The sequence below is a fragment of the Suricata suricatta genome, chromosome 7 (genome assembly GCF_006229205.1).
Source record: "Suricata suricatta isolate VVHF042 chromosome 7, meerkat_22Aug2017_6uvM2_HiC, whole genome shotgun sequence".
Lineage (NCBI taxonomy): Eukaryota > Metazoa > Chordata > Mammalia > Carnivora > Herpestidae > Suricata > Suricata suricatta.
The window spans coordinates 4,378,167-4,399,187 of record NC_043706.1 but is presented as its reverse complement, the minus strand read 5'-3'; the positions used below and the strand labels follow the sequence as shown (position 1 = coordinate 4,399,187).

The window sequence follows — 21,021 nt, the reverse complement described above, 5'->3', positions numbered from 1 at the left end:
AGAATGAATGGGCTCACCAAGAAGTGAAAGAGGAAATTAAAAAGTACATGGCGGCTAATGAAAATGAGAACACCACAGCCCAAAACCTCTGGGATGTGCAAAGGCGGTCACAAGAGGGAGGTATATAGCAATCCAGGCCTTCCTATTGAAGAAGAAAGGTCTCAGGTACACAACCTAATCTTACACCTTAAAGAGCTGGAAAAGGAACAGCAAATAAAACCCCAAACCAGAAGACGAAATAATAAAGATTAGAGCAGAAATCAATGCTATCTAAACCAAAAAAAGCAGTAGAACAGATAAATGAAACCAGGAGCTGGTTCTTTGAAACTTTTAACAAAATTAATAAACCCCTAGCCAGTTTGATCAAAAAGAAAAAGGAAAGGACTCAAATAAATAAAATAAAGAATGAAAGAGGAGAGATCACAACCAACACTGCAGAAATACAAACAATAATAAGAGAATATTACAAGCAGATATAAGACAATAAAATGGGCAATCTGGGGAAAAATGGACAAATTTCTAGAAACATATAAACTACCAAAACTAAAACAGGAAGAAATAGAAAATTTGAACAGACCCATAACCAGTAAAGGAATTGAAGTAACAATAAAAAAAAAAGCCTCCCCAAAATCAAGAGTCCAGGGCTAGATGGCTTTCCAGGGGAATTCTACCAAACATTTAAAGAAGTGTTAACACTTATTCTCTTGAAGCTGTTCCAAAAAATAAAAATGGAAGAAAAACTTCCAAACTCTTTCTATGATTCCAAAACCAAAGACCCCACCAAAAAGGAGAACTGCAGACCAATTTCTCTGATGAACATGGATGCAAAAATCCTCAACAAGATACCAGCCAACTGGATCTAACAATATGTTAAAGAATTACTCACCATGACCAAGTAGGATTTATACTTGGGATGCAGGGCTGGTTCAATATCCACAAAACAATCAACGTGATACATCACATCAATAAAAGAAAAGAACTACATGATCCTCTCAACAGGTGCAGAGAAAGCACTTGACAAAATACAGCATCCTTTATTGATAAAAACCCTTAATAAAGTAGGGATAGAAGAATCACATCTTGAGATCATAAAAGCCATATATGTAAAACCCAATGCTAATATCATCCTCAATGGAGAAAAATGGAGAGCTTTCCCCCTAAGGTCAGGAACAAGACAGGGATGTCCACTCTTGCCACTGTTATTCAACATAATATTGGAATGCTTACCCTCAGCAATCAGACAACAAAAGAAATAAAAGGCATCCAAGTCAGCCAGGAGAATGTCAAACTTTCACTCTTCACAGATGACATGATACTCTATATGGTAAACTCAAAAGATTCCACCAAAAACTTGCTGGAACTGATCCATGAATTCAGCAAAGCTAACATCCATATTCTCATATAGATACAAAAAATACAAGAAAAAATTTTTCATTGTGATAACTTTTATGATTTACTGTCTTAGGAACTCTCAAACATACTGTACAGCAGTATTAACTATAGTTGTGTTATAGATGACATCCCCATTATTCAGTTAAACTGGAAATTTGCACCCTTGACCATCTCTATCCCATTCTCCAAACCCAACCCCCTGCCTCTCTCTAGTAACTGCAAATCTGAACTCTTCTTCTATGAGCTTGGTCTTTGGTGGGTTTGTTGTTTTTTTTTTAGATTTGACATATAAGTGAGATAATATGGTATTTATCTTTTTCTGTCTCACTTATTTCACTTAATGTAATGCCCTCAAGGTTCATCCAATGCTGTAAAAACAGCAAGTTTTCCATCTTTTGTATGGGTGCAGAATATTCTATTGGTATTCCATAATACCACATTTTCTTTATCCATTCAACTACTGTTGGACACTTAGGTTACTTCCTGTTTGGTTGGGGCTATCATAAATCATGCTGCAATAAAATTGGAGGTGCATTTCTTTTCAAGTTAGAGCTTTTGTTTTCTTCAAATAAATACCCAGAAGTAGAATTGCTAGATCATATGGTCTGTCTGTCTACTTTTGATTTTTTGAGGAACATCCATACTGTTTTCCATAGTGACTGCGTAATTTTACATTCTATTCACAGTGCATAAGGGTTCTTTCTCCATATCTTCTCCAACACTTGTTTTTTGTTGTTCTGATGACAGTCATTCTGATAGGTGTGCAGTAATATTTCACTGTGGTTTTGATTTGCATTTACCTGATGCTGAGTGATATTTAATGCCTTTTCATGTATCTGTTGGCCACCTGAATGTCTTCTTTGGAAAAATGTCTATTCAGGTCCATTACCAATTTTGAAATTGAGTTATTTTCTGCTATCGAGTTGTAGGAGTTCTTTATATATTTTGAGTATTAACCCCTTATGAAATATATATATATTTTTTCCAAATACTCTCTCTCGTTCCATAGGGTGTCATTTCATTTTGTTTAGTACTTTCTTTGAGATGCAAAAGCTTTTTAAATACAGTCCCATTTGTTTATTTTTGGTTTTTTTGCCCTTGCTTCTGCTGTGAAATCCAAAAAAATCACCTCCCAACGCCATATCAAGGAGGTTACTGCCTATGTTTTCCTCTAGATGTTTCATGGTTTCAGGTCTTACATGTAACTCGTTAATATATTTTGAGTTAACTTTTGTGAATGGTGTAGACAGGGGTCTAGTTTTATTCTTTTACATGTGACTGTCCAATCATACCAGGACCATTTAATATATTAGCTCTCTTGTCAAATATTAGCTGATCATATATTCATGAGTTTATTTCTGGGGTCTTGATTCTGTTTCACTGGCCTATGTGCCTGTTTTTAATGTCAATACCATGCTGTTTTGATTCCTATAGCTTTACAATATAGCTTGAAATCAGGAATACAATGTCTCCTGCTTTGTTCTTCTTTTTAAGGATTGCTTTAGATATTTGGGGTCTTTTGTGGTTCCATATAAATATTAGGATTATTTTTTGCACTTCTGTAAAAAGTGCCTTTGGATTCTTGATAGGGGATTACACCGGGTAGTATGGACGTTTTGACAATATTAATTCCTCCAATCCACAATTCCATTTGTGTCTTGATTTCTTTCATCAATGAGTTGTATTTTCAGTGTAGAGATCTTTCACCTCCTTGCTTAAATTTACTCCTAAATATTTTATTATCTTCAATGCTATTGTTGTTATTGTTTAATTTCTTTTTCAGATAATTTGTCATTAGTATATAAAAAACGCTACTGATTTTGTATGTTAATTTGGTATCCTGCAACCTAACTGAATTTGTTAAACCCACTGAGTTTTTGATGACATTTCTTTCTTTGTATGATTAAAAATTTTTTTTAAATGTTTTATTTATTCTTGAGAGAGAGAGAGACAGAGCATGAGGAAAGGGAGGGGCAGAGTGAGAGAGGGACACAGAATTCGAAGCAGACTCCAGGCTCTGAGCTGTCAGCACAGAGCCCCACATGGGGCTCAAACTCACAAGCTGTGAGATCATGACCTGAGCCGAAGTCAGCAGCTCAACCAACTGAACCACCCAGGTGCCCCTATATGATTTTTATAATTGCTGCTCTGGGGATTACAATTAACATACTTGACTTTCTAGTCTACTTAAAAATGTTATAACACTCACTGTAGAATTTTGAAAACTTTCCACTATACAGGGCCCTTTATGCTAATAGACGTCTTATGTTTCACACCTGCATACATTGAAAATCCCATCAGACCCTGTTATAATTCTTGCTTTCAACTGTAACATTTTTTAAAAGAACTTAAGAAAAATTGTCTTAATACATATACAATTACTACCATTTCTGTTGCTCTCTCCCTCATTCTTGAAATTCCAAGTTTCTCTTTAGTATCATCTTCCTTTCATCTAAAGAACTTTTGTTAGCATTTTCTCTTAATGTTTATTCATATTTTTTTTGAAAGAGAGAGAGCGAGCGAGAGAGAGTGAGCGAGAGCGAGCGAGCAGGAGAGAGACGGACAGAGTGGGAGACACAGAATCCGAAGCAGGCTCCAGGCTCTGAGCTGTCAGCACAGAGCCTCACATGGGGCTCAAACTCATCAGCTGAGAGATCATGGCCTGAGCTGAAATTGGATGCTCAACCAACTGAGCGCCCCTCTTCAGCAAGTCTTTTAAAGTAGGTCTGCTGGTAATGAGCTATCTTGCATCAACTGAAAATGTCTTCATTTTACCTTCATTTCTGAAGAGTATTTTCACTGGATATAATCTGGATTGACAGTTCTTTTCTTTAAACACCTTAAAAATGCTTTTCTACTACCTGCTGGTATCTGTGGTTTATGATTAAGAACCCACAGTAACTTGAATTTTCCCCTATGTTTAATGCATTATTTTTCTCTGCCTGAATTTGTTTTTCCACAGATATGGACCATCTCCTTCCCTTTCTGATTTAACTTAAGTCTGGAGGGCAACTCTGTTCTTAACTTCTCAGGTAGGAACGCCTTTGTGATGCTATCAGAAAAATTCTTTCCTTCTCAAATTTAGATAACGGACTAAGACACTTTAAATGTCCATTGCCTTGTCTGATTCCTCTTCTCTGAACACACCGTAGATCATAAGATTAGCTCAAAGGATATCATTTATCTGCTGCATTCAGACCACAAGCTTTGACATGAAACATGTTTAAGCCAAATAAGGAAATGCTCTGTTCTTCTTTTTTAACTGAAGCTTCTACAATACTTCATCATTGGCCTGGCTTTCATAACTTTCCACAGTATCATGTGGCAAATATTGCCACTTGAGTGACCGTAACTAAGCATATGTAAGCAATAGAATGACCTACTGTTTTAATCTTCTTAAACAGACTCTCTTGGACTTAGAAATGCTTTCTCTTTATATCTTTGAACCTACGTCCACCACTGTCCATGACAGTGAGTTATGTGACATATGGCGAACATTACCACAGTCCAGGCTCTCCGTCCTCAGGTAGTTCCATGTGGTGTGACAGCTGTGGATAGCAGCGGGTTCTCTTCTCCACTCCTTTCTCTGTTACTTTAAGGAACAGTTAACCTTTAGTTGTAGGCATAGTGGTTGCAAAACTGTTGAAATAGTTCCATGTCAGCTGGTTAAAATTGCGTCTCTGAGTCCCTGAGTGTGTCCTTTGCTACCCTGGGACCTCCTGCCCCTCCCTCCCTCCCTCCCTCCCTCCCTCCCTCTCTCTCTCTCTCTCTCTCTCTCTCTCTCTCTCTCTCTCAGGTCCATCAGTTAGAAGATTAAAGCCTGGGGGAGCAGAGCCTTCAGGACCTGATCCAGCACCGACTGGTGTCTGTTCAGATTGCTATACTGACTCTTAACTACATCAAATCTTGGCACCATTTAAGTGCAACCATTGCGCTGTGTCTACAATAGTAAGTACTGAGAAGTTTGTTTTTGTTACATCAACTGATGGCCATTTAGCTCTATATCAACACTGAGTGTGAGACTGAGTTATCTACTGATAACTATATTTTCTTTAGAAAACTACAGAATTTAGGGAAAACGTAGGGGGAGTTTCTGAGAGCCATCATGTGCCAGCAGTATTGGGGATGCTCATTCCCCTCATTCTGTATCAGTTTCCCTTGACACAAACAGCCCTTCCCTGATTCACTAAGTCCTTCATTTGCTGTCTACCTCCCTTAACTCAATTCAACTCTGTTCTCCATGCCTCAGAGTTAAATACGCATCAGTAGGGCTAATAGATGAGCACTTCTCCTATATGACCAAAGCCTCCTAAATTTCATTCCTCCTTTAGGGCTCTTTCTTGTGATAAGATTGCTTTTGACATACATATTTTTAAAGGGTGTGTATGTTTATACATGAACACATTCTTTGAATTTATATCTAGGCTTGTCCAGAATTCCACAAGATTTCTTATAAGGGCTGTGCTCCTTCAAAGTAAGAAGTTCTTAGGAGAAAAAAAAAGTATATCTGGACTTTTTTTAAGTTTAAAAATATAACTGATGTAGCTGCTTGGTAGGGAAGCACAGTAACATTTTAAGTACATGGAACTTTCTTATGGAAAAGACAGTTGAGGACTAGAAAAATAAACAGTATTTCTCCAGGCACAGTAATTATAGTACTTCTCAGTCAGACACATCTCAGTCAGAGTACAACTCAATTCAAACACTAAATTTTCATCCAGAAACTTTATCAGCATTTAAATTTCATAATACTTAGAGTTGAAAGAGTAGATTCACTTGTTCAAGTTATTCCAAACATACCTAAAAGTTTTTCAATAAATGAATCAAGTACCTAAAATGTATTTTCATATAATACTCACAAGTACCCAAAATGTATTTTCATATAATACTCACATGTACATTGATAAAACTGGTTTGTCTTTCTTAGGAGAAACTGATTGGACTATGAAGCAAAATGGATTAGTTTTAAAACTACATCCGTCCAAGTTTAGTAAATTCAATAACTCTTCAGTAAACTCATTAGTATAAACACTGAATCCAAAGGGGTATTGCATACATTGAAAGGCAATGGCAAATTACAAATATTAACAAAGCATTGTTCAAATTTGGTTTGTAATTTTTGCATCCAGTTTATATAATGATGCCAATTACAAATAATGTCTTCTGCATATTGATTCATGTTAGAAAATGGGTAAAACCATTATTAATGTGTATTCAAAAAAGATTTCATTTCAATATAACTTGCAACCTGTATAAGTAAGTCACAAATATGTGTTTCCTTTTCCTTGAGCTTTAAGTTTAGCTTGTTCATATGCAGTATCATATCAGAGAAATGTTAGTCACAATGCCAGATTTTGTCTATGATTCCTGAATGTTTGGCAAGCATTCTTTTCGTTTTAGGAAAAATTTTCCATTTTTTTTTTTTTTTTTAAAGCAGGCTTCAGGCTTGAACTCATGACCCTGAGATGGAGAGTCACTGTGCCAGCCAGGTGCCCCAAGCTTCAGGAAATCTTTGAATTGGACTTGACAAATCTTTTATAACTCAACCAACAAGCATTTTCAAAGAGCATGAGACCATTAAGTTCATTGTCTTCTCTTTTCTTTTAGCAGCTTCATTAACTGGTGATGTTTCCAAGCATTTGTGTGCAAACCGTCCACATTTCAACAACTGTCTCCAGGACACTTCCGCTAGAGACTGCTTCATAAGACTCAGAGAAATGTTTTCCAGATGTACCATTCAATAGGAAGAAGAAAGTAAACTCAAACTTCTTGTTTTAAAAATTCCAATATATCTGGATTTTCAAAAACCTAATATAGCTGAAGCACATCTATAAAAAATAAGTTTTTCATCTTTGGTGGAAATTATTTTTTGTCAAATATAGAAGATTCAAAAGTACGTATTCTACAGATTCCATTTTTTGGGCTGTGAATTGTGTTTTTTATTTTCTTTTTTTGTAAATTTGAAAATCCTTTGATACTATTTGCCCAATGTCACTCACTAAACTGCCGTTGCTTCGGAATGCCTCCCACAGCACATACTAAACCCATAGATGGATCTGAGTTCATTTCTGTACTTCGCATTCTGATATTGCAATTTATGGAATTGTTCCTTTGGGTTTTAATTAGACAGAATTAAATATGTTTTACTCTCTGGTAGAGTACTCTCTTCCCATAGCTCTTTTTAATCAGAGTTTTACTAAATATTCTTGGCTTTTCTTCCCCAAATTAATTTCAGATTCAACTTGACTACTTTTAAAAACACATATTAGGTATATTGGAATCATACTAACTTTATAAATGATGATAAATAATACCATTTTTTTTATTTGGTCCCCAAGCATAGGATAGATTTTCTTCTGTGTCATTCAGTGGCATTTAAACCTTTCTTTATATTAAAACTTGCACATCTCTAGTTAAATTTATCCCCAGGGGGTTCCTCTTTTTTGGTTACTATTGAAAATAGAGTCTTTTCTGTAATTATAACTCCCAAGTGTAGCTGTTTTAATTGTTTGGAATAGTTTTTCAGTTGACTTTCTTTAATTTTCTAGATATTCCATCATATCAGCATCAGGCATGATAGTTTTGCCTCCTTTATTATTCTATATGTCTACTTCACTGATGTTGTTTTATTAGATTCTTTCCAGTAAAGTATTTCTGACTTCAAATGTTCTAGTGCCTCTCCATGGTTGACTCTCTCCAACTCCATACACATGCTCATGATTACATATATTCAATATTGTAAAGAAACACTCATCTGATGTTCAGTTTTAGAGAGTTTTTTTTTTTTTTTTTGTCAAAATGAGAGTTAAACTTTGGAGCATCTTTGGAGATTATGTGATTTTTCTTCTTAGATTAAGAAATACACTGAAGTATTAATCAATTCTCACTGAAAAACACTAGTATTCATGTAATGAACATCCTTCTTCTTGATACATAATTAATTTAATGTGACAAATTTCATTAATTCTTTGTTGGGTGTTGAGAGGAAACGTCTTGCCAGATTCCCTATATTTATTGAAAATGTCTCAATACAGTCCACGTTACTTAAAAAAATTTTTTTTATGCAATACTTTTTTCTTCTCTATTGGTACAGATTGCTATGCAATGTGAAGTTTGCAATAGACCTCCTCTTCCAGTTCCTTTTGTCCTTCCTGTTCCCAGCATAGGACTAGTTCTTCTATCTGTACAAAATTCTGCATCAATACATGCCTTCATTTTAATGTAAAAATGTGTCCATATTTTCCTTAAGCTAAAAATATGTTAATCAGATTGTAACATAATAAATAGTTCAATCTAATTTCCAAGTACGATGAACACAAATATCACTGTGAAATGAGCTATCTACATAAAATATTCAACAAAACACATTACAACATTGTATCAGTGCATAGAAAAACTCATTTAAACCCAATCAATCCATCGACACCAACTTCGGTAATCCTCAGTAGCGCTGCAGCCACTTTTCAAGTCCTCGGCAGTCACACGTGGCGGGTAGTTACCGTATTGGACAACCCAGCCCTAGCAGCACCAATGGACGTCTCAAAGGACACTAATAAACTTTCAAATGTTTAGTTAAACTTTAGTAATTCATAGGAAATTTTGGGTGTTTCCTTATTATCAAAGGGTCTACATTTTGAGAGAAAAGATAAAGCATTCCCCCTGCTCAGGCATCTGGTACTAGGAAAGTCCCCGAGAAGACACACCAATCTAAAGACTGGTGTCTTTACACTGGTGGAAAGATGCACTAAAAAGAATGTTCCTTAAGCCTGAGATTCCTCCAGGATAGATACTCCTCTTTGTGAGAAAGTTTATTAAAAGTCAGCTGCTAACTCCTTCAAAGATTACCCGGTATCAAAGTGACTACAACAAGTAAATTTTGTGCAAAACCCAGTACTGAAATGAATGAGTCATTCGTTTCACTGTTAAACCGGAGATACAACGTTTAAATAACATTCTCAAAGGAAATTCACGGACCTCCAAAAACACAGTTGAGAAACCAGACCAACAGTTATGTTGTTGCAAATCATTTCAGACACCCCAGAACGAGGAGGGAACTTCATTGTGACAGTGATAGGATACTGTACTCTGGGCTGTAGTGTGGAGGAGACAGCTTTGGTGCTGGGCACACCCAAGTTCACTTCTCAACTCCAGCATTTTCAACAGAGCAGCTGTGCAAGTCCCCATGCCTCTCTGAGTTGGATTCCCTATCGCAAAAAGGCACAATAGTACCTACCCCACAGCGTCCCTGGGGAGAGAGACTCAAATGGCTTGGCTAAAAGTCCTGGTTTAGTTCCTGGAATGTACTGAGCCCTTAGCGGTTGCCTTTACTTCCTGGGATCCTTTCAGAGAAAATCTATCTGAACGACTTCTAGCTGCCAGGCATGCACGGCTTTTATTCATGCTCTGTGTTCTCAGGCAGCCTACGAAGCAAGTTCAAGACTCCTTCTAATCACTCATTCTTATTTCATATTGATTCACACCTAAACACCTCATCCAGCATACATTAACTTAGGCATAAAAATGTGGTACCAAACGTCCAGCCATACTTGTCTGATGGGTGGGATTCCACAAAATAACCAGCAAAGGGGCAATAAATTCGGGGCTGTAGGTCCTTCACCAGCCGGGCCTTGTAGTTCAAGAGCTTCTTCCTTTCTGTCTTAATGAATTGGGCTTTCCATTCCTCTGCAATGACAGGTTTTGGGTTAGAATCTCCTCAGTTCAGAAATCATAGAAAAAGAGAAGTTCTAGCAGAGCAAACCTCTTTCTGGAGATAAAATTAATAGACTAACACGAACAGAACAAAGCTCTGTGTCATGAGTGAAAACGCTCCCTGCCCCTTCCCCACTTTACTCTGCAAACTTCAACTTGTTCCTAGGAAAATGTTACCGAACTCCCTCCTTGTTTGTGGCAATTCACTGGAGCCCTAGCTGAATACAAAGGCAGCATGCACAGCTGTCCTTGGTGTGTGTGCACATTTTAAGGGTGCTGAAAATCTTGTGTTCATGAACCCTTTTCTAACATGGACATGACTGCATTATTTTGGTGGATTATAAAGGCAAAGTGGTCTCTCATACTCTGGCAGGTGCACAGTGGTTGACACCATGACGCTGGAGTCAGTTAAGGCTGAGGACAAAAACGCAGCTCCGCCTGGCACATTAAGTCTGTTCCCTGCTTTGTGAGTGGATCCTCACTCCTACCTCAAACGTGGTTCCTTTGTTCACTTGCTCACTTATCCGTCCAGTCAATTTTTTTAATGACTACCTACTATGTGCCATACTTCTAGGTGCTGAGAATCCAGCAGTGGAAAGATAAAGGAGGTCCCTGCTCTCGGGGAGTATTTATTCCAGTGAGAGAAGCAAATAATGAACAAAGAAGTAAATAAGGTCATTTCAGAGTGAGGACCTAAGGAAGAAAGTAGACCAGGGAAAGGGGCAGAATGCCTGGCTGCAGGAGGGGTATTGTCAGGCAGGGAAGTTGGTGAAGGTGACATTTGACTGAAAAAACACAGACACAGAAGAAGGTGCTGACCACATGATCATGGGCAAGAGAACTCCTGGGCTTAAAGATAGTAAATCCAAAGGCCCAGGGCAGGAATGCACTCAGTGTATCGGGACTGAGGAATAAACGGTAGGTCGATGCGGACTGATCTATAGCAAGCACTGGGAGAGGGCAGTAAAGGGAGCTGGAGAATTAGGCAGTGCCCAGAGGATGGAAGGCACCACATCAAGGAGCTGTTCCTAGTGCTACTGCTATGAAATCTGATAAGTACAAATGAGGGTACAGAAAAATTAGTTATGCATAACCTAGACATGCCAACACTCATGTACTCCATAGCTTTATAAAGATATGAGTACCTGTATTCATTCACTTACACATACACATGCTCACACGGAATGGGGTCATTCTAGAGAACCTTTAACGGGTATTCTTTGCCTCCCGGGTTAACTCCCTAAGGAAGGCACCTTCCTCTTTCACGTGGTTTTGCACCCTAGTGGGCAATGAATACAGACCTATAGAAGAAAGGAAGGAACTGAACAGAAGCTTTCTTCAGACTGCAAGTAATATTTCTGCCATGTTCTCAGAGATCATGTACCAAACATATTAATTTCCTAAATAGACATATACTGAGCACTTACAGTGTCAGCATTGAGGATGCCACTTTCACACTTTCTCCCATCCCAACCCAGCACCATCCCTAGACTCAGAGAAGAAGAGGCTCTGCCTTGGACCCTACACTTTTCTCCCCATAGATTTGAGATGAAGTTGACATATAACATTGTAGAAGTTTGAGGCATGCAGTGTGATGATCTGATGATCAACAGCACTGTCAACACTAGCCAAATCATGGCAAGAGCCTAAATGTCCATCAACTGATGGATCAAGAAGATGTGGTATATATACACAATGGAGTACTACATGGCAATGAGAAAGAATGAAATCTGGCCATTTGTAGCAACATGGATGGACCTCCACGGTGTCATTCTAAGCAAAGTAAGTCAGGTGGAGAAGGACAGATACCATATGTTTGCACTCATAAGTCTAACAGGAGAAACTTAGAGGAACATCAGGAGGGGAAAGGGGGAAAAAGAGTTAGGGAGAGGAAGGGAGGCAAATCATGAGAGACTCTTGAATAATGAAAACAAACTGAGGGCTGAGGGGAAGGCGGGTGATGGTCATGGAGGAGGGTACTTGAGGGGAAGAGCACCGGGTGTTATATGGAAACCAACTTGTCAATAAACTATAAATTAAAAAAAATGAAAAACGATCGATTGCAAAATGAGGATCACAATAAGGTTAGTTAACACCTTGATCACCTCACATAATTATCATTTTGTGTGTTTGGTGAAACCATTTGGGACCTACTCTCCCAGCAACTTTCAAGGATATGAAACAGTACTGGTAATGATAGTCACCAGGCTGCACACTACAGCCTCAGAATTCACTCTTTTTATAAATGGATTTTGGACTTTGACAGACATCTCCCCTCGTCCCCTACTCCCTAGCCCCGCCCCCAACACCGCCTGTGGCGACTGCACTCTTCCCTTGTATGAGCATTCCACAGGGCCTATGGGACATGCCTGTGTCAAGTTGCACACACTCAATTCTGAACCATCTTCTAAGAGCATTTAAGGCTGGATTATCAACATTGGACCTTTTCTGCCCTGCAATCTACACCATGAATCAAAATGAATCCCAAATGATTTTTTCTTGACTATTCCTGAGATGTACCCTAATTGCCTTAATGTTTCTTTCATACGCCATCACCGTATTTAGGGCTGGAAACGTTAGTTCATCTATCTGTGGTTTGCCAATCTGGTTTCCCAGTAAGACTGCAAACTTCATGTGGGGAGGGACTGTATCTTAATTATTTTTGTATTTGTTCTCATAGCATTTAGCAAAGTGCCACACCTCTCTTTGGTATCGCTCTGATATAAAATATTACCAGTAAATTTTCCACCACTGAAAGTCATTGGAAAGCCTGACGCTCCTCCAGCAAAATCACTCATCATTAGAGCAACCTTCTCGGGCAACCTTCCCCCATTGGGTCTGGTGCAATCCACTGTATTAAGTATCTTATGACCTGTGGAAAAATAAAGCGGGATGGGTATTCAGGGTGAAATCTTGAACATTATACAGTTTGGATTCCCAAGCCAACAGAGTCTATCATGTATGTCTATTTCATGTAACTCATTTGATTAAAGAAGAATTACTTATGTCCAAGGAAAAAGATGAGGAAGATTTGAAAACCTAAAATCTTCAGTAACATATTTTTGAATTTTCAAGTGAATAAATTCATCCTATTTATTTGGTGGGTTCTGGGTGTCCCATGAGGACAACTAGCTTGATTTCTATCACAGATAGACTATTTCCTCAGTCAACTGTCTCCAGATGTTGAGCCCAAAGAATGCAGAGGAAGAGTGATTGGGTCAACAGGAATCTCTCAACCTTCTGCAAATTCTACTCAATGATGGTTGGGGCAGTAAAGCCATCTTCCCACATGAAAGACAGAAGTGTATGATTAGATTATCTGACAGTATTTCAACAGATAATAGGACATTTATCAGAATAGTTAAAATAAAAAATACAAGAGGGGTGTCTGGCTGGTTCAGTTGGAGGAGCATATAACTCATGATCTTAGGGTTGTGAGTTCGAGCCCCATGTCAAGTGTAGAGATTACAAACTTATAACATAGAAGTTTATATAAATAAATAAACTTTAAAAAAAACCCACAAGAAACCATGAGTGTTAGTGAGGACGTGGAGAAAGAGAAACCCTCTTGTGCTGTTGGTGGGAAAGCAAACTGGTGCAGCTACTATGGAAAACAGTACAAAGGATCCTTAAAAAGTTAGAAATAGAATTATTCTATGATCCAGTAATAGCATTACTGGGTATTTACCCCAAAATAGGAAAACACGAATTCAAAGGGATACATGCACCCCTATGCTTATTGCAGCATTATCTATAATCGCCAAACTATGGAAGCAGCCCAGTGTCCATCGACTGATGAATGCATGAAGATGTGGTATCTATATATACAGTGGAATATTATTCAGCCATAAAAAAGAATGAAATCTTGCCATTGGCAATGACATAGATGGAGCTAGAGAGCATAATCCTAAGCAAAATAGGTCAATCAGAGAAAGACAAATACCATGATTTTACTCAGATGTGGAATTTAAGAAACAAAACATATGAGCAAAGGAAAGAGGAGAGAGAGACAAACCAAGAAGCAGACTCTTAACTATACAGAACAAACCTGATGGTTGCTAGAAGGGAGGTGGGTTAGGGATGGGTGAAATAGGTGATTCGGATTAAGAAGCTGCTTGTGATGAGCGTCGGTGATGTATGGAAGTGTTGAATCACTAAATTCTGCACCTGAAGCTAATATAACACTGTATGTTAACTGCACTGGAATTAAAATCTTAAAAAGTAAGACCTTTATTCAATAAAGGCAGTTTGAAGAAATTACTATACGTGAAATACAGAATATCTGTCACCTTATGAAAAAGCTCGGCACCTCTCACTACACAGACAACATTATTGTTAATATGTTCTCTGGAAAGATTATCTGGATGATAGCAGATTGTACCTAGGCAAGGACAGAATGTATTATATTCCATGGGAAATGAAGATGGAAGAAGAAGAGTTATCACTCTTCCTTCCAAGAGCATTTTTCTCTTCCGTTATTGATGAGGGCAAGCAAGTACCTTTATACTCCACAATAATGCAAGTATCCATCTCAGGATGAACGCCATCCATCAAGATCATGAATCGAAGATTTTTGTCTACCTGGAATTTAACAATAAAAGCAACAACTGTGTATGCCAGTTTGGCTTTTAATTCAGTATTCAAAAAAGTTGTCACCTCTTCTGGAAAGAAATCTCCTTCATTCAAAACTAAATTTATTATCCTGTACTATGGAGTTATACCATTCGTAAATGGGGAAAGAAAATCTCTTAGCTCAAATAAAGGTGGTATTGACAGAATGCTACACACAGGAAAAAAAATCAGCTATTACTTCTTTAATCTTCAAGTGACTTCCTCGCCTAAAATTCAACCCAGAAATCATAACAGGAAAATGTAGAAAAACACAGATATCTGACCTGCTGCCATATTCCGAACGGCACTACGTTGATATTGGTCAACTGAACACCACTCTGATTCAGATTCCAAAATACAGGTCTCTCCGTGTTTCCAACATAAATGGGAATATCTGGTCTTCTTCCAGCCAGTTTCTTCAGTGTGGGGTAACTAGGATCAGAAGGATGGAAAGGTTGAAAGGTGACAGAATAAGACCACCTCGTAGAAGAGATAGTTTGCTTCTTATACCATCATGTTGATCAAGAAGAAATGGAGGGGCACCTGGGTGGCTCAGTCGGTTAAGCTTCGGACTTCGGCTCAGGTCATGATCTCACAGTTTGTGGGTTTGTGCCTTGTGTTGGGCTCTGTGTTGACAGCTTGGAGCCAGGAGTCTGCTTTGGATTCTGTGTCTCCCCCTCTCTCTGGCCCTCTCCTGCTCACACTCTGTCTCTGTCTCTCAAAAATAAACAAACATTGGCTCAGACCTCTGGAGAATGATCTCCTCTGAGCCTACCAGTGTAAAATAAACCTCCTGCCTTCCAAGATCTCTCACTGCCAGGTGATCCAGACCAGATTCCACAGCACTCCCATCTACTTCTCCCCATGAGGAAATGGGATGCACTGTTCATAAGGCTCTGATGTCTTCTCATCTTTGCCAAGCATCATCTAGCCTGGAGTTCAGGTACTACGTTAACGAGGCCATCCCACATCTCAACACACTATGAGGCCTACAACTTCTGAAAGGGAAGAATTCATTCGCTGTGTCTCCCACTGTAGGAATAGTTTTGCTACAACACTAAACACAAGCTGCAGAAATGTGGATGGATGGTTAAAAAGTGTCAAAGGAGATAGAGATTAAAATTATTTTTAAGAGTCTGGGCAAGGTGGCAGAGAAATGGGGAGCTCCGTACTTCCCTCCTGCATCTCTCAAACATGGAAGGGCTGAAGCCAAAGAGCTCTGAACTGCAAGAGTCTGGGAAGAAAAATGATGGAGTCCACTAAGAAGACAGTCTCATAGGGCTTAGAGAGAGATCCTATCTCTAACTGAGGAGGATTCTTTGGGCTGGGTTCTCTGGTTCCAGAAATTCCCTCCAGAATAGATGCTATGCAAGGGACACATTTGGCATTAGGAGGAACCAGTCCCCTACTTGATCCCCTGCTAGGAAGTGCCCCAGCTTGCAGGATTACATTTTGGGTGGTATCATTAATAAGCATGGAGTAAGATCTGGAAAGTAGGCTGGGTGCGGAACACAGAACACAGCCCACCTTGGCTGAGACTGTGGCACAGTGAGATCAGACCCAAAAGAGTGATTTGCAACACCTGGTTTGAGAAGGAACTGGGGTGTCACCATTTTTCTCCCCACAACCACCAAGGCGGGGCCTCAGGGAGTGGCCTTTGGGACCCACAATGGAGGTGAGGCCTACCTACACCAAACTATGCACATCTGCACTGGGTAGCTGCTTTGTTACTGGAGCCTGGATAGATGCTGCAGAAACAGCCCCTCTCTCAAGATCAGCACTGATCCATTGCTGTGATTAACTCTAGATCAATTCTTGCTATTCGGATATATTCTCCCTTATCTCATTCTTATCTCCTCCCTCCTCTGGATCGAGTATCCTGGTTATAGGTTTGCTTAAACAAGAATATATAATCCATGCTCTTGATGCATGTTCTACACATCCATTGTTAACTTCCTTTCTTTCTCTCTGAAATAATCAGACAATATAGTTTTCTGTGTAACATTATCTTTGTTTTTTTTCTCCTCACCTCCTGCTGTATTCTCCTTTTTCTCTATCTAAATTAGATTTTTTAGTCTCTCTGCCTGGTCAATGTTCAATTTCTTTCTTCCCACTCCTGTCATTTCTCTCTTTGTATATGCTCTTCCATCAGCACTGCCTCCACCCTGCTCTTTATTTGTAGCTGGGATTTCTGGTCTTATGCTTTTAGGCTGTGCTTTGTCTTTTGTTGTTTTTGTTTTGTTTTGTTTTTTTTGTTTCTTTTCCATTAGCTGGTTTAATTGATTTGTTTGTGCATTCGTGTGCTTTTGTTTCCTGTTTGTCTATTTTCCTTTCCAGGGCTATCTCAAGAAACAAGCCAAAGTACAGGGTAGAGAGTCCCAAATTATCATTATGTTAGGGAAATAAAATAACCAAAGTCTCAACAAGACAGACCAAGGGACATAATTAAAAGAACACTTCCTGGACAGGAAGGCCCTGGACAGTCTATGAGTCTCCTTTAATATAGCAGTACTCACAGATGCAGAGTGCATAGCAAGTTTTTAAACATATAAGAGACAGAAAGCTAGCCAAAATGATGAAATAGAACAACAGTACCCTAAAGAAATTCCAAGAGGAAGTGACAGCTAAAGAATTAGTTATGGGGCGCATGGGTGGCTCAGTTGGTTAAGTGTTCGGCTTCAGCTCAGGTCATGATCTCACAGTTTGTGGGTTTGAGTCCCATGTCAGGCTCTGTGCTGACAGCTAGCTCAGAGCCTAGAGCCTGCTTCAGATTCTGTATCTCCCTCTCTCTCTGACCCTCCCCTGCTCATAGTGTCTCTCTCTCTCTCAAAAAAAAAAATCCATAAAAAAAAGAATTGTTCAAAACAGATAAGCAACAAAACGGACCAAGAATTTAGACAATAGTCATATAATTAATCACTGGGTTTGAAAAAGGCATGGAAGACTCCAGAGACACTATTGTTACAAAGATTACGGACTTTAAAAAAAGTTAGGATGAATTAAAAAATGCTATAAATGAGTTGCATAATGAAATGGAGGTGGCCACTGCACAGACTGAAGAGGTAGAGAGGAGAATAGGTGAATTAGAAGACACAGTTATAGAAAAAGAGGAAGTCGAGAAAAAAAAAGAGAAATTGATCCAGGAGCATGAAAGGAGAATTCAAGAACTGAGTGATGCAATCAAATGGAACAATATCTCAATTATTGGAATTCCAGAAGAAGAAGAGAAGGAGAAAGGGGCTGAAGGGGTACTTGAACAAATTATAGCTGAGACTTCCCCAATCTGGGGAAGGAAATGGACATTGAAATCCAACAGGCACAGAGAACCCCTCACATGTAACATGATTCAATCTTCTGCATGACATATCATAGTAAAACTGGCAAAATATAAGGATAAAGAGAGAATTCTGAAAGCAGCTAGGGATAAAAGGGCCCTAACATACAAAGAGAGACCTATCAGAGTAGTTGCAGACCTATTTACTGAAACATGGCAGGCCAGAAAGGAATGGCAAGAAATCTTCAATGTGATGAAAAGAAAAAATATGCAACCACGAATCCTTTTCCCAGGAAGCCTGTCATTCAGAATAGAAGGAGAGATAAAGGTTTTCCCAAACAAACAAAAATTGAAGGAATTCATCACCACTAAACCAGCCCTACAAGAAATCCTGAGGGGGACTCTATGAGAGAAATGTTGCAAGGAATACAAGGTACCAGAGACACCAATACAAGCATGAATCCTACAGAGAACACAATGACTCTAAACCCATATTTTTCAATAATGACACTGAGTGTAAATGGAGTAAATGATCCAATCAAATGGCATAGGGTATCAGAATGGATAAAAAAAAAAACCCTAAGATCCATCTCTTTGCTGTCTACAAGAGACTCATTTTAGACCTGAAGAAACCTTCAGATTGAAAGTGAAAGGATGGAGAAATATCTATCATGCTACTGGAAATCAAAGGAAAGCTGGAGTAGCCATACTTATATTGGACAAACTGGACTTTAAAGTTAAGGCAGTAACAAGAGATGAAGAAGGACATTATATAATAATTACAGGGTCCATCCATCAGGAAGAGATAACAATTATAAATGTCTACACACAGAATTCAGAAGCACCCAAATACATAAAACAATTAATCACAAACATAAACAATCTTATTGATAAGAATGTGCTAATTGCAGGAGACTTTGAGACTCCACTTACAGCAATGGATAGATCAACTAGACAGAATATTACTAAAGAAACAATGGACCTGAATGACATATTGGACCAGATGGATTTGACAGATGTTTTAGAACTCTACATCTTAAGGGTATGGAATTCACTTTCTTCTCAAGTGCACATGGTACAGTCTCCAAGACAGATCACATACTGGGTCATAAAGCAGCCCTCAAGAAATATAAAAGAATTGAGATCATACCATGCACACTTTGAATCACAATGCTATGAAACTTGAAATCAATGACAGTAAAATGTCTGGAAAACCTCCAAAAACATGGAGGTTAAAAAACACCCTACTAAAGAATGAATGGGCCAATGAGGCAACTACAGAAGAAATTAAAAAACATATAGAAACAAAGGAAAATGAAAATACCACAATCCAAACTCTTTGGGATACAGCAAAGACAGTCCTAAGAGGAAAGTACATTGTAATCCAGGCTTATTTCAAGAAACTAGAAAAAGCACAAACACAAAATCTAACAGCGCACCTAAAGGAAAAGGAAGCAGAGCAGCAAGAACACCTGAAACCCAGCAGAAGAAAAGAAGTAATAAAGATCAGGACAGAAATAAAAAATACAGACTCCACAAAAACAGTTGAACAGATAAAAAAAACCAAGAGTTGCTTTTTTGAATAAAAAGGGGGAGAAACCTTTAGCCAGGCTTCTCAGAATGGAAAGAGAGCACCCAAATAGACAAAATCACAAATGAAAATGGATTTATTACAACCAATCCCACAGAAATACAAGCAATTATCAGGGAATACTATGAAAAACTATATGCCAACAAACTGGACAACCTAGAAGAAATGGACAAATTCCTAAACACACATGCACTAACAAAATTCAAACAAGAAGAGATCGAAAATCTGAACCCATAACTAGTGAAGAAATTGAATCAGTTTATCAAAAATCTCCCAACAAATAAGAGTTCTGGGACAGATGACTTCCCTGAGGAATTCTACCAGACATTTAAAGCAGAGTTAATATCCATTCTTCCCAAGCTATTCCAAAAAATAGAAATGGAAGGAAAACTTCCCAACTTGTTCTATGAAGCCAACATCACTTTGATTCCCAAATCAGACAGAGACCCAGCAAAAAAAAAAAAAAAAAAAAAAAAAAAAAGAGAGAACTACAGGCCAATGTCCTTGATGAATACGGATGCAAAAATATTAAATAAGATACTGGCAAATATAATTCAACAGCATATAAAAAGAATTATCCACCATGATTAAGTGGGATTCATTCCTGGGTTACAGGGCTGGTTCAATATTCACAAATCTGTCAATGTGATACATCACATTAACAGAGGAATAGATAAAAACCATATGATCCTGTTGATAGATGCAGAAAAAGCATTTGATAAAATACAGCATCCTTTCTTAATAAAGGCCCTAGAAATAGTCAGGACAGAAGGAACTTACTTAAACTTCATAAAAGCCATTCATGAAAAGCCCACAGCTAATATCCTCCATGGGGAAAAACTGAGAGCTTTCTCCCTGAGATCAGGAACACGACAGGGGTGTCCACTCTCACCACTGCTGTTTAACATAGTGCTGGAAGTCCTAGCATCAGCAACCAGACAACAAAAGGAAGTAAAAGCATCAGAATTGGCAAAGATGAAGCCAAACTTTCATGTTTCGCAGATGACATGATACTCTCCATGGAAACCCTAGGACTCCACCAGAAGCCTACTAGAACTGATTCATAAATACAGCAAAGTTGCAGGGTATGAAATCAACAGCAACAGAGAGAGAAATCAAGAAACTGATCTCATTCACAATTGCACACACACAAAAAAACATAAAATACCTCGGAATAAAGCTACCCAAAGATGTAAAAAAATCTGTATGATGAAAATTATAGAAAACTTATGAAGGAAATTGAAGAAAACACAAAGAAATGCAGAAACATCCCATGCTCATTGATCGGTAGAATAAATATTGTTAAAATGTCAATACTACCCAAAGCAATCTACACATTCAGTGCAATTCCAGTCAAAATTGCACCCACATTCTTCTCAAACTAGAACTATCTTAAAATTTGTATGGAACCACAAAAGAACCCAAATAGCCAAAGAAATATTGA

The 21,021-nt window shown here is 38.4% G+C and overlaps 1 protein-coding gene across 2 annotated transcripts in view; it reads right to left on the bottom strand.

Annotated features, from left to right (window-relative positions):
* LOC115295629 (cytidine monophosphate-N-acetylneuraminic acid hydroxylase) overlaps positions 1–21,021 on the bottom strand; it is a 73,403-nt gene that overhangs the window by 24,818 nt on the left and 27,564 nt on the right. For both annotated transcript variants that reach the window (XM_029943711.1, XM_029943712.1), the window contains exons 6-9: positions 14,997–15,144; positions 14,601–14,682; positions 12,836–12,973; positions 9,939–10,074 (exon numbers count right to left, since the gene is read on the bottom strand). In XM_029943711.1, coding sequence (XP_029799571.1) covers positions 9,939–10,074; positions 12,836–12,973; positions 14,601–14,682; positions 14,997–15,144 — 504 coding nt within the window. The remainder of the gene's footprint in view (positions 1–9,938; positions 10,075–12,835; positions 12,974–14,600; positions 14,683–14,996; positions 15,145–21,021) is intronic.